At 35.3% G+C, this 12,174-nt stretch overlaps 1 protein-coding gene across 1 annotated transcript; it reads right to left on the bottom strand.

The window, feature by feature from the left end:
* Positions 1 to 2,835: 2,835 nt before the first annotated feature.
* LOC130729833 (protein FLOWERING LOCUS T-like) lies at positions 2,836 to 8,620 on the bottom strand. Its single transcript, XM_057581669.1, has 4 exons — positions 8,353 to 8,620; positions 8,162 to 8,223; positions 7,116 to 7,156; positions 2,836 to 3,670 (listed from the first exon to the last, which is right to left on the bottom strand). Exons 1-4 carry the CDS (start codon positions 8,551 to 8,553, stop codon positions 3,450 to 3,452), a joined length of 525 nt encoding a protein of 174 aa, XP_057437652.1. The 5' UTR covers positions 8,554 to 8,620; the 3' UTR covers positions 2,836 to 3,449.
* Positions 8,621 to 12,174: the final 3,554 nt, after the last annotated feature.

The raw sequence follows: 12,174 nt of genomic DNA, 5'->3' as shown, positions 1-12,174 counted from the left end.
GAGAAATAGAAGAAAACTAGAAAGGAAAAGGAAATCAAAGGTGATACAAAAAAATAATATATATATATATATATATATATATATATATATATAGGGAGCATATCAAGTGAGAGCAGTGGTTTATGGTGAGAGATGAGAGCAGTCAATAATAGCCATTAGATTAAATTTTACGGTTCAGATTTATGTTCCACTTTAAGAGTGCACGTGACCCCTAAACCTTTTTTTCTCTCTCCCAGTCAAAACTCTTTTCACCTGTGTCATCTTCTTCTCCTCTCTCCCTCAATAAAATCTTCTACTCTCACCACCGTTTCTTCTTCACGCCACCACTCCACCTCCGCAATTGGAGACCCTTTCCACCTCCAACCACCCACTCCCCCTTCCACAACCACCACCGATCACATTGGGCCCCACCTATACCCACCATATAGCAAACGCCCTTGCCTCTCCGACCGCGCCACCAACTCCTTCTCCCTCGACCTCTCCAAACTCAGCCTCGCCGACAACACCACCACCACCACCAACATCAGGAACTACAAGCCTCCCGCCAAACACCGCTCATCGCGCGAGAGGCGCCGACGCGGCTCCAGATCTGTCTCTGGCCGCAGCAGCGATCGCAGCGGCACGCGGCGGTGCTGCTCTGCTGATGCCTCCGCTGCTCACGGGACTTGCTCTGATTTTCCGGTGGCGTTGGGGACGGACTCGAGCGGGGAGCTTTTTGGGAACGAGGATGTGAATTGGTCCTCCGATGTGAGCGAGGCCACTGTCATTAGATTGAACCATTTCCTCAAGATTTCCTTCACAAAACCATAATTAAAACTCCAATTTGATAAAACCCTCAATTTCCATTTGCAATTTCTGTTTTTAACTTTACCAGAACAGGGATGATAAGAGATTGAGAAGTGTACGAGGAGAACGGGAAGAAGAAGATGCGCGCGTGAAGAGGGAACAGCGTGAGTTAGGAATGTGAGAAGGGCACGTGATACTCTTTAAGTGATAATTAGATCTAAACCCTTAATATAGATCCAATGGTTACAATTCAATGCTCTCATCTCTCACCATAAACCATTCCTCTCACCTGATATGCTCCCTATATATATATATATATATATTGTTTTTGTTTTTGAGATGTAACGCCATAAAGCAAAAGTTATATTCGTCTAAATCACTTTCTACCTCTTATCCAATCACTTCACATTTCTCAATATTCCCATGCTGCACTGAATTTGAATTTCAAGACACAGGAGATAAATAGCAAGAGTTGTGAAGAAACCTCTGTATCAATACAAGAGATTTCCACCTCAATCTATCATGTTCCATGGTGCTTTAGGATTTTAATACATATATATTAACAAGCACAACACAAATAACATCCAAATCATTTTCTATTAAATGAGGGTAACTACATCAATAAAACAAGCTACTCTAATTAAGCGACTCTAATTCATTAGCTATTATTTCTTCAATAGTCAGAACAAGGGGAGATGCAAGAAAGTGATGAATATCTCCCAAAGAAGCTAAGATTGAGAAACAATAAGGAACAACACCATTAAATCCTAAATGAAAAATGTTGATCCTAAATGAAAATTGTTCAACCCCCGGAAAACCTAAAAAGCCCATCAAACACTATTTTTCAACTAACTCTACAAAATGAAGACAAAAATCAGACAGAATATACTGTAACTTACCTCCCAAACCATGAACACCACTTATTTACGTGAGGATAGTAATCAGCTACAAACAAGTCCATATTTACTATGGCCGAGCTAACTTCATCGTATACCTCAGAGAAGCAGACTTTGTATTGAAAATTAAAAACCCAATAAACACAACTATAATGGCAAAATTTCGTCTCGTGAAGGACAAATGTGAAGCTGTGTGCGAATTTGGAAAAAATCTAAACCATCTAAAAGGACTTCAAGAGACCCATGGTGTGTTCGCAAATATATATATATTGTTATTCATTATTATACACTAAAGTGGTCAATGGTATAATAAAGGAAACCATGGCAGATTATTATGTATTGAAGCTGGGAAAAAAAAACGGTACATTAATGCCTACTATTACTAATGGCAGTTTGTTAAAAAACAAAGTAAGAAAAAACTGAAATTATATATAAAGGCTATTTAAGGCTAATAAAGGATAACAGATTTTGAAAAAAAAAATTAAGGCGTGGGAACAGGGAAAAAGGAAAAAGAAAAAAGAGAGCCTGATGTTGACAAGGAATATCATCAATGTTACTTGCTCGATCCATCCACTCAATTTCACAGTTTCATAGATGAGCTATGATCTCTACCAGTCCAGGTAACATTAATTCTCTCATCAATTCTTGTAAGAAAATTCTCCAGAATATCAAAATCTTTTGTTGTCATCTTCATGACAAAAATATCAATTGCATCTCTTTTGTTCACATATTGTTGGTTTTCCCATTGTAAATAAATCATGAAAAAAGAAATATTCATCATTTGAACTCTGTGTTCAATTTTATTGTGGATAATACATAGAAAACTTTCACAGTTTCTTTTGTGGATCATTTCCATGTTTATTTGTGTTTGAATCTTCTGGGTTCATACATAAAATGTATCATATTATGATTCTTCTGGAACCATATATATATTAGACTCTGAATCTTCAGGATTCATAGTATGATATATTGCACTATGATTTACTATGTCATAGTGTTTCAACAAGAGAAAAGAAAAAAGAAAATAAAAAAATAAAACAGTAGATAAATGTTGATAGAAAACTAGAGCTCTTACTAGCTTGAAAAGAGAGAGCAATTCGTGCTGATAACGTGTTAAGAAAATAGTAAAAGGGAGAGGGGAGAAGAGAGAATGCAAGAGTGAGACAAGTGATTCTGTAGAATGAGGTGTGGCTGATTCATGCAGCCTCCTTTATTTATAGCACTAGAACTAGGTCAATTACATGGAGAAGAGATGATGACCCAAGCCCATTGAGGAGATACATGCCCAAGCTCATATGCTCATCCTATTCATAACATAAATATTTTAAATGCTTCTCATATTAAGCCATTTTATTGAATAATTATATTTGATAACGGTACATATATATGTTAAACACAAAATTAAAATTCCTTGTAACAACTTTTAAAGTACACTCAAGCTGGTCGGAATGTCTTATGTAGTTATGTCTCGAGTGTCACCATGATTTTGCTAAAACCCATTCAACCTGAGAGAGTAGATTTATTTATTTGTGTAAATTCTTAAATTTGGTCTTGTAAAATTACATGTACTTTACTATATCAAGATAATAATATTTGTGGGAATAATAAAGTTTTAAGAAATTAATATAATGGCATTTTAATATTTCAAAAAAGTTAATTGAATAACGTACTTTTTAAGGGTAACGCATGTAATTTCCAAAGATCAAATTAAGGATTTATTCATTATTATTGATATTATTATTTTATTTATTTGTATCTCCATGTAAATTAGCTCCTCCTTCCACCGCAACCACGTTCTCTGTGGCAATTGAAATAAACCGCTGCAACAGGTGCCAGGTTATTGTTTTCAATAAAGCTTCTTGTATTGAAATTGTGACGCCATTCTGGGGCGAAAACTGTGTCTCTGCCTAATTGCCTGAACAACGCAATCACAAGTCGATGTATCCCTGCAGAAGGTTCTGGACTCTCATAAAACACAACCTCCCTCCCTGCAAAAAAAAATAATAATTGATTGAACCTGGAAAAGTTACTTATACACAATTAACGTTAGGAAAAAAATATTTTAAAATATAATTATTTTAATGCAACAAGGCTAAAATAGCGTCACTCAACATCACAAACCATTACGTTCAAAAAAAAAACATCACAAACCATAAACCCACCACGCACAAACCAAAAAGAAAAAGAAAGGAAACTTAGGGTTTGTTTATTTCCTTATCATTTTTCATAATTTAAAAGCTATTCTAAAAACAAATTAGTATTATAGCCCATGCACTAATTTTTTTAATTAATAAAAAATATAATTTTATATTATAAATTTAATCTTAAATTATAATTATTACAATTTTGATTTAGTATCTATTAAGTGGAGCTAATATAAGAATTAAAAATTTAATGTTATCATATATTTGATAGTAAGGATCATACACAAGTAAGAATCAAGAAATGAAAAAAATTATGAAAAAAAAGTATGGATCAAAAGATATAAACATATAATGAAAAAAAGTTTAATTAAAAAATTGGATAAAAAAATAAACAAAAATAAAAAATAAAAAATAATTTTCAATATAATTCAGCTTAATTACTTAATTTAAATAATGAGTTTTGATATTATGTATATTCTAAAAATTAAAATTACAAATATTGTAAATTTATATTAAAAATAATAATCATAACTAAAATAAAAATAAAAAGGGTAAAGGGTTATAACTTGGAGTTTAAAAGCAAAGTTTTTGAATTAAAATAATTATTTTAACTTAGAAGAAAGGGTAATCCTATCTTACGGGTGGAAGAAATTCAGAAGGAGTATTTTATCACCTTACACCTTTTCATATGGACCAAAAAGCCAACTAAATAATTTTTCACATAACTCCACGCATTGGGCAAAACTGTCAATTGGCTTTAGTATTTTAATCTAAGAAATTCATTATCTCTCTCCTCTGACAACTTTTCCTTTTGTCTTTTTCCGTTCTTTCTTTACACAACCAAATCCTATTGCATTCTAAAAAGAAGATGATGATGGCGACAACACCAGAGCAGCGATCATTAGATTTGGCACCCCAACCATTAGAAATGTCACCCCACTTACGGAAACTCAGTTTCCGAAATATTTCGGAAATAAGGTTTCCGAAGCACTTTTTTACTCAAAAGTGTGGTTTTTTACTCAAAAGTGTGGTGTTAGATGTATTTTGAACTAAAAATCACGAATTAATTTCGGAATCTAAGATTCCGAAATAATTCGGAACTTGAAAATCCGAAAATTAGGGGTGTGAAATCTAATGGTTGGGGTGGCAAATCTAGCTCTCCAGAGCAGCTCGTGTGGGAGATCTTTGAAGAAGAAATTAATTTCTGTGAAAGAGTTTGAATTCCTATTGCATTCTTAGTTTTTGTGACTGGTTTTTCAACATAGAAGATAGAACACAGTAGTAAGAAAGCATTCATAGACCATCAGACATTGTGTGGGAGAAAGCAACGTGGGAGGAGAGAAATTTGAATTTTTTAATTAAAATAATAAACTGTAATTGACATTTTTACCCATATGAAAAGTAACATTGGAGTTATGGGAAAAGTTATTTAGCTGGCTTTGTAGTCCATATGAAAAGGTGCAAGGTGATAAAATACTCCTTCTGAATTTCTTCCACCCGTAAGTTAGGATTTCCCTAGAAGAAAATCACACTTTCATAAATAGTGTGTGAAACTTGCTCACCAATGAGAGAAGTGAGAAAATATTGAAAATAACCTCATTAACCGAGTATAAGGACATGTTTAGTTGCAGTTTTCAAAACAGTTTTTAATTTAATTAAAAACTAAAAACCTGTTTGATACGACCTGATTTCAAAAAACAATTCTCATTTTCAGTTTTTAAATTTAAAAAACCAAAACAGCTAAAAAATGTTTTCAGTTTATGTTTTTAATTTCCAGTTATCTAAATGTTGGAAAGTATGTCATTCAAAATATTTTATTCTTCTAAAAACTGTTTTTAAAAATAATTTCTGAAAGCTGTTTTAAAAACTGAAAACTAAAAAACCTTTGTAACTTCACTCTCCAAAAAGGCAAATAGATAAGTACTATAATATTTTGCAAACATGAAAAACCTTTGACTTGAAAATTTAAAAGTAAATAAAAAACATTTCTGAGATGTTTAGGGGTTTTACTTTTAAAATTAAAGCTGAAAATAGAAATTATTTTTTAAAACAGTTTAAGTAAAGCATGTTTTGTAACACCAAAAAAAAGTAAAGCATGTTTTGTTCCATTTTTTAAAAACTAAAAACGTTTTTGAAAGTAGTAATTAAACATAGCCTTACTTTCATGGAGCCTAATTGCAAAATAGTAACAATAATGTATTTTACCCTAGAATTTTATAATATATTGAAAGGAATTGTCAAAATCATCCAAAGCAAATATTAGGAAAAATTATCTTAGCTTAGGTGGTCAAATAATATTTTAACATGGGTTTTAAGAAATTCAAGCTCATAACACATGTCAAAATACCATTGAGGCACCACTTGTAACTAGAGTAGTTTTACCCAATATTTACTTTGAGCAATTTAGACAACCCATATTAAAATAGAATATATGTTTTTTTACAAAGAAATAGAATGTGAGTTTAATGGATATGCACTGACAGTGTAAAATAGTTTTACACAGTCATCCAATCAAAGCATGCCACATAGGAGAGATAATTACATTTGACTTTAATTTTAATTAAAAGAATAAGATATTTTCTGATTTGGCGAAATTCAATTGGATGTCTGTGTAAAACTATTTTACACTGTCAGTGCATATCCATTAAACTCATAGAATATATGTTAGTCATTACGAATTTGTTTTTTTTTTTGAATTCATTACTAGTTTGTTTAACCTTTTATTATTGTAGTTTGCAATTCCCTCATTTATTAAATTTATTTATGTTTAATAAGCTCTTTACGATCAAATTAGCCTCAAATTCATCTAATAAGTACTGGTCTGGTATTGCTAGGCTTTGATCAAGGGAGGACTAAATTAGTATAAGAAAGATTATGAGATATTATTATATTAGGGCTTTTTGTATTTTATTGTGGTTTAATAATAGTACTAACCCTTTTCATTCATCATGCGAGCAGTGGCGGACCTACCACAGGGCTTGGTAGGTCCAATGCCCTGGCTCAAAGTAAAAAAAATACAAATTTCTTTGGACTAGGTATGTTTTTTGGTCCAAAAAAAAATTAGAGAAAAGACAAATTTATAAGGAAATGCAAAGTTTAGGGACTTTAATCATAAAATTTGCCTAGGCTTCCTAAAATTTCTAGTTCCGCCACTGCATGCGAGCGTGCACTGCATGCGAGCGTGCACTGCATGCGAGCGTGCAGTACGTGAAAATGATCAAATCGGTAACCCCAATAGGCAATAATACACAAGCAGATGCAAGCACGGAAATGAAATAGTTGCTCATACCAAAGCTTGCACTTGTGGTAGCTGGAATATCCGTCACCATCCTGCAGCAACTCCGTTTAAAACCAAGATTAGTAAACAGGTCACAGAAAACACATCAAATTTGTACACAAAGGGCTTTATAGACTCTTGCAGATATTTTGTTCCTTCAACATGTCACAGAAAACATATCAAGGGCTTTATAGACTTTAGGTTAATTTCTAGCAGATATTTTGTTACTTGAATTGAACAGCTCACAGAAAACAAATCAAGGGCTTTATAGACTTTAGGTTAATTTCTAGCAGATATTTTGTTTCTTGAGTTGATCAGGGCTTAATAGACTTTAGGTAAATTTCTAGCAGATATTTTGTTCCTTGAACTGAACAGGTCACACATAACATATCAAGGGCTTTATAGACTCAAGGTAAATTTCTTCCAGATATTTTGTTCCTTGAAAAGATCACAGAAAACACATCAAAGGTTTTATAGACTTTAGTTCAATTTCTTGCAGATATTTTGTTCCTCTAATCAGAAAACGGATCAAATTTGAACACAAGGGCTTAATAGGCATTAGCTTATTTCTTGCAGATATTTTGTTCCTTGAATAGTTTACAGAAAACATATAAGGGCTTTGTATTTTTGGTCTAACACAACAAGGCTAAAGGTTTTCTCTCATAGTCCCTCATAGTGCACAGTCCGTCTCTTAAGGATCGAGCTTTCGACCTTAGGTGTTCAAACAGTCACTTTGAACCACTGCAACCAACACCAATTAGGTATATCAAGGGTTTTAAAGACACTTTAGTTCAGTTTGTTGCTGATACTTTGTTCCTCAAATCAGGAAACAGATCAAAGTTGAACTCAAGGGCTGTATAGACTTTAGGTAAATTTCTGGCAGATATTTTGATCATTGAACAAGAGAAACAGGTCACAGAAAACAAATCAAGGGCTTTATAGACTTTAGTTCTATTCATCACTGATATTTTGTTGATCAATCAATCCCACTTGAACGTTTCCTTGTCCCAAAGAAACGGGGAAGAAAAAGGTAGATGGATCCATAAAGCAAAACTCACCAGTGCAGGTATTCCCTCAACACAGGGTTACTAGGACTTGGTGCATCTGCATCCACCATCACCTGACACAACCACACAATCAATTAATCCATGTGATGTAACAATTAATCAAGCAGCTTCTAATAATTAGAAGCAGCGCTGCCGCCGCAGCAGCTGCTTAAACTGAAAATTAAGCTGCTGGTGTAGCTTACAAGTGAGTAGAAGGTCCTGAGATCTTCACCACCAACAGAAACTCTAGGGCGGTTAACAACCTGAGAGGGTCTGAGTTCAACACCGTTGGTGATCTCTCTGTTGTTGTTGATGACGACTGTTAAAGCCACAGAGGGTGTGAAAGGGTTCAGAACATCACCGATTACACCTCCAATTACAAGAGGGTCCTCGTCGCGTGCCATTGTTTTGAGGGTTTTAACACTGTTGTATTGTGCCTTGTTTGATTTGTTTGTTGGTGGTTTTCAGCTTAATCATGTGTACACCACTGTGTGTTTATATATATATACATATAAATGTGTCTTCATCAGCATCTGCTTTTGCATTAGTCCAATCGGTGGATTCTTCATTTTTTTTCTTCCGACCTTTCTTATTGTGGATTAAATAATGTTTCATCCACACCTCTCTTTTGAGGTGGAGAGGTGAAATTGTGAGAGAGATAGGAAGAAAAGAAAAAGTAAAAGAGAGGAAATATGAGATGTGTTAGATGATAAGATGAGAGAAATAAAAATAAAAAAATGTGGAAAATGAAATGTTTAAAAAATGAGGTGTGTATATATCATTACTACTCCTCTCGACTCTTTTAGATGTTGACTCTTTTAGAGTGTTTGATAGGATGGTTTGTTTTCTGTGATAACCCTTGACTGTCCACCTCTTTCACTTTCCGTTACTTGTAAACAGATGAAACTGTTTTATCTTTGTCATCATCATTTTGTTGGGTGGTAGACTCCCATAGGTTGTGTGAGAACTTTCCTCTAACCTCTTTATACATAGTCTCTTTGGGTCATAAATATCAGGATATTGTTCTTCTATGAGAACATCTAACAAAAATTACACAAATGATTGTAGTTGATTTGATTGTAACTGGGGTGGGGTACATCCGTACATAGTTGCTCGGTTCTCCTTGCCTGTGCTGGTAGTACTTAGGGGTGTACAAGACCCAACCCTACCCCCAACCTGTCCCGGCCCGATCATTAAAAGAGACTGGGTTCGGGTTGATCTTTGAATTACCCGACTTCGGGTAGAGTCGGGTTCGGGTTGACACTCGGATCACCCGGCCCGTCCCACATATATATTTTATAAAATTTTAATTTGTTATAATGATTAGGCTTAATCCAGTTTTTGGTCCCCATCCTTTGTCATAAATATGGCTTTAGTCCCTCGCCGGAGCAAAGGTGGGGGTAGGTCCCCAGTTTTTGGTAAAATAGTTGGCTTTGGTCCTTCCGGCCGATTGGGTCAACGCCGGAGCTCCGGAAATCTCATGTGGCATTGCTACGTCATTTAATGAGTCCACGTGGATTTTTTTTTTCTTTTTCATTTAAAAAAAATTAAAACACAAATTATTAAATTAGTTAACAACATCATCAACTTTATTTTTTTTTTTGAGGTTAGCAGCCAACATTTCAAAAAAAAAAAAAGGTTAGCAGCCAAGAGAAATTAACATATTGCACAATGAGAACTAAAACAACAAAGACGAAACACGAGATCAAATAAAGTTCACATTGCAATTACTCAGAATACAAGGAAGCAAAACTTGCTTAAAAAATTCCCTTATAAATGTTGGTACCAAATTGCATTCTCTATATGAGATCCTAGATTATTTCTAAACAATCCACAATTAGCATTTCCCTGTATGCACAAACCCGATCTCAAGCACCCAAAATTCCCAGAATATCCTCATCCCTGAACAAAAGAAACTCTTTGTCATCGAGCTTGATTTGGGAGCCCCCGTACGCCGGCAAGAGCACCTGATCGCCGGGAGGCCGTTCCTGTTGTCGACGTCGTGGTGAATAAACCGCTTCGCCCGAAGTTTCTGTCAAGGAGCTGCTGGATCTCATGCCGGAGCTTCGCCTCGCCGCCAAATCTGAATCCAAATAAGAAAAACCCAGATCTGGTCAATTCCGGGCCATCCATCGTAGCCACGCGCGGAGTAGAGGCCGGCGGCGCAGGAGAGGTGGCTAGGGTTTCAGAGGAAAAAAGAAGAAGAAGAAGCAGAGAAACCTAGTAACAGAAGCAGAGAGAGAGCGTGAAAAAGAAAGAAAGAAAGGGAAGATGGGTTTGGGGGTCGTGGTGTGGTTGGTGTTGTGTGAAGAATCAGTGGCGAAGATGAGGTTGGGGTTGGGGATGGAGTGTCCATAAATTTCTGGGTTTGAGAGTGAAAAGAAGAAGATGAGTAAGGATGATGGTGATGATGATGAAGAAGAATCTGGGTGAGGATTTTAATTAATTAAAAAGGAGGTTAATTGGTGAGAGTTAATTAATGTTTAATTTTTGTGATTTGATTTAATTTTAATTTAATGAAAAAAGAAAAAAAAATCCAGCGAGGTTCACTAATTGACGTGGCAAGGGCCACGTCAGCTGGCGGAGCTCCGGCGTTGACCCAACCGGCCAGAAGGACTAAAGCCAACTATTTTGCCAAAAACTGGGGACCTGCCCCCACCTTTGCTCCGGCGAGGGACCAAAGCCATATTTATGACAAAAGATGGGGACCAAAAACTGGATTAAGCCTAATGATTAAAATGTGATACATGATGCTCAAATTTATCTTACCATGTAGATGAGATTAAAATGTCTAACATCTACCTTATGAATTAAATAAATGTTTGTCAAACTATGCACACTTTCATGTTCTAACAAGAGAAAATCATGTGTGTGTATTATGCATATGTGAGCCAGGTGAAGAAATGATCAAACAAAATGTAAACCTCAAGTGCAATAGATTATGAAAGAATTGGATCATTTCAAGTTATTTCTTCCAAAAAATAGTTCCAACTTATAACTCTTTTAGTATGTTATTATCTTTAAATTTTACAATTAGTATCAAATAGTCTTAAACTTATTGTCCCTCGGGCCAACCCGGTCCCGTCCTACATAGACCCGTCCTAAATTGGACCCGCATAATGTCGGGTTGCTTCGGGTCTAGGGACGGGTTAGGGTCTATGATTTGGCCCGATCAATATTTAGGGCCGGGTTAGGGTTAACCAAAACCCGTCCCAACCCGTTCCTTGTACACCCCTAGTAGTACGTGGCCTTGTTTGGCTTTGCTAATGTGATTGAGTTTTGTTAGCACAACGGAAGGTGTACTTGCAGAAGACACTTCGACGCTTAAGTTAATATAGAAGCAAATAGTGAACTTCAAAGTCCAAGAAGAACCCTCAATTTTGCATAATGACTAATGAGTAAAGTATGTGTAAATAAACAACAACACTTGTCTTTATAGGCTTGGAGTCAATATTGTAATTGTCTCAACAAGTCATTAGGAAGCATTGTAAAAGGGTTTTAGAGATCACGGTTACTTGGTATAAGTGTGTCGTGATGCGGCCAATTGGCCTCAAGTGAGACATGACGTTCCTTAACTAGCTAAGTCATCATGTCTGCCTCAATTGACATGATTGAGAAAGTTTTTTGCTGTTGTGCCCTGCTCAAATTGGTACGGGTTTGGAAGTGATTTGGTCAGACAATGTGACCGTATTGTTGTGAGATTGTGCTTTTCATCAAACAGAATTTTTACCTAGTTGTCTCTTTCTGTTTCTTTCTTTTATCTTTGTACAGATGTTGGTGTATTGGTCCTGGGAGTACACCTAGTACTCCCACATTAATATATATCTTATTTTGTTGATAAAAAAAAATCATGTTTACCTCAATTGACAAATATTAAAATGAGCATATGAAGCCGAAGTTCGAGCCATCCTGAGCGCGCTCTTGTTCCACTAAGAATTTAAATTCAGAAACATCTCCCTGGAGAGTGATTCTTCCCTTATTGTTGGGTGGTGCAATAATGCCTTTAATAGACATCGGAAGCTTAT

The sequence above is a fragment of the Lotus japonicus genome, chromosome 1 (genome assembly GCF_012489685.1).
Source record: "Lotus japonicus ecotype B-129 chromosome 1, LjGifu_v1.2".
Classification (NCBI taxonomy): domain Eukaryota; kingdom Viridiplantae; phylum Streptophyta; class Magnoliopsida; order Fabales; family Fabaceae; genus Lotus; species Lotus japonicus.
Note: the sequence above shows the minus strand (reverse complement) of the source record. Positions and strands in the feature narration are given on the sequence as shown.

Coding starts and splice junctions, on each gene's coding strand:
- LOC130729833 (XM_057581669.1), bottom strand. CDS start 8,553: ATGGCACGCGACGAGGACCCTCTTGTAATTGGAGGTGTAATCGGTGAT. Junction 8,224..8,352: donor TCAGGACCTTCTACTCACTT/GTAAGCTACACC, acceptor TGGTTGTGTCAG/GTGATGGTGGATGCAGATGC. Junction 7,157..8,161: donor TTGAGGGAATACCTGCACTG/GTGAGTTTTGCT, acceptor GAGTTGCTGCAG/GATGGTGACGGATATTCCAG.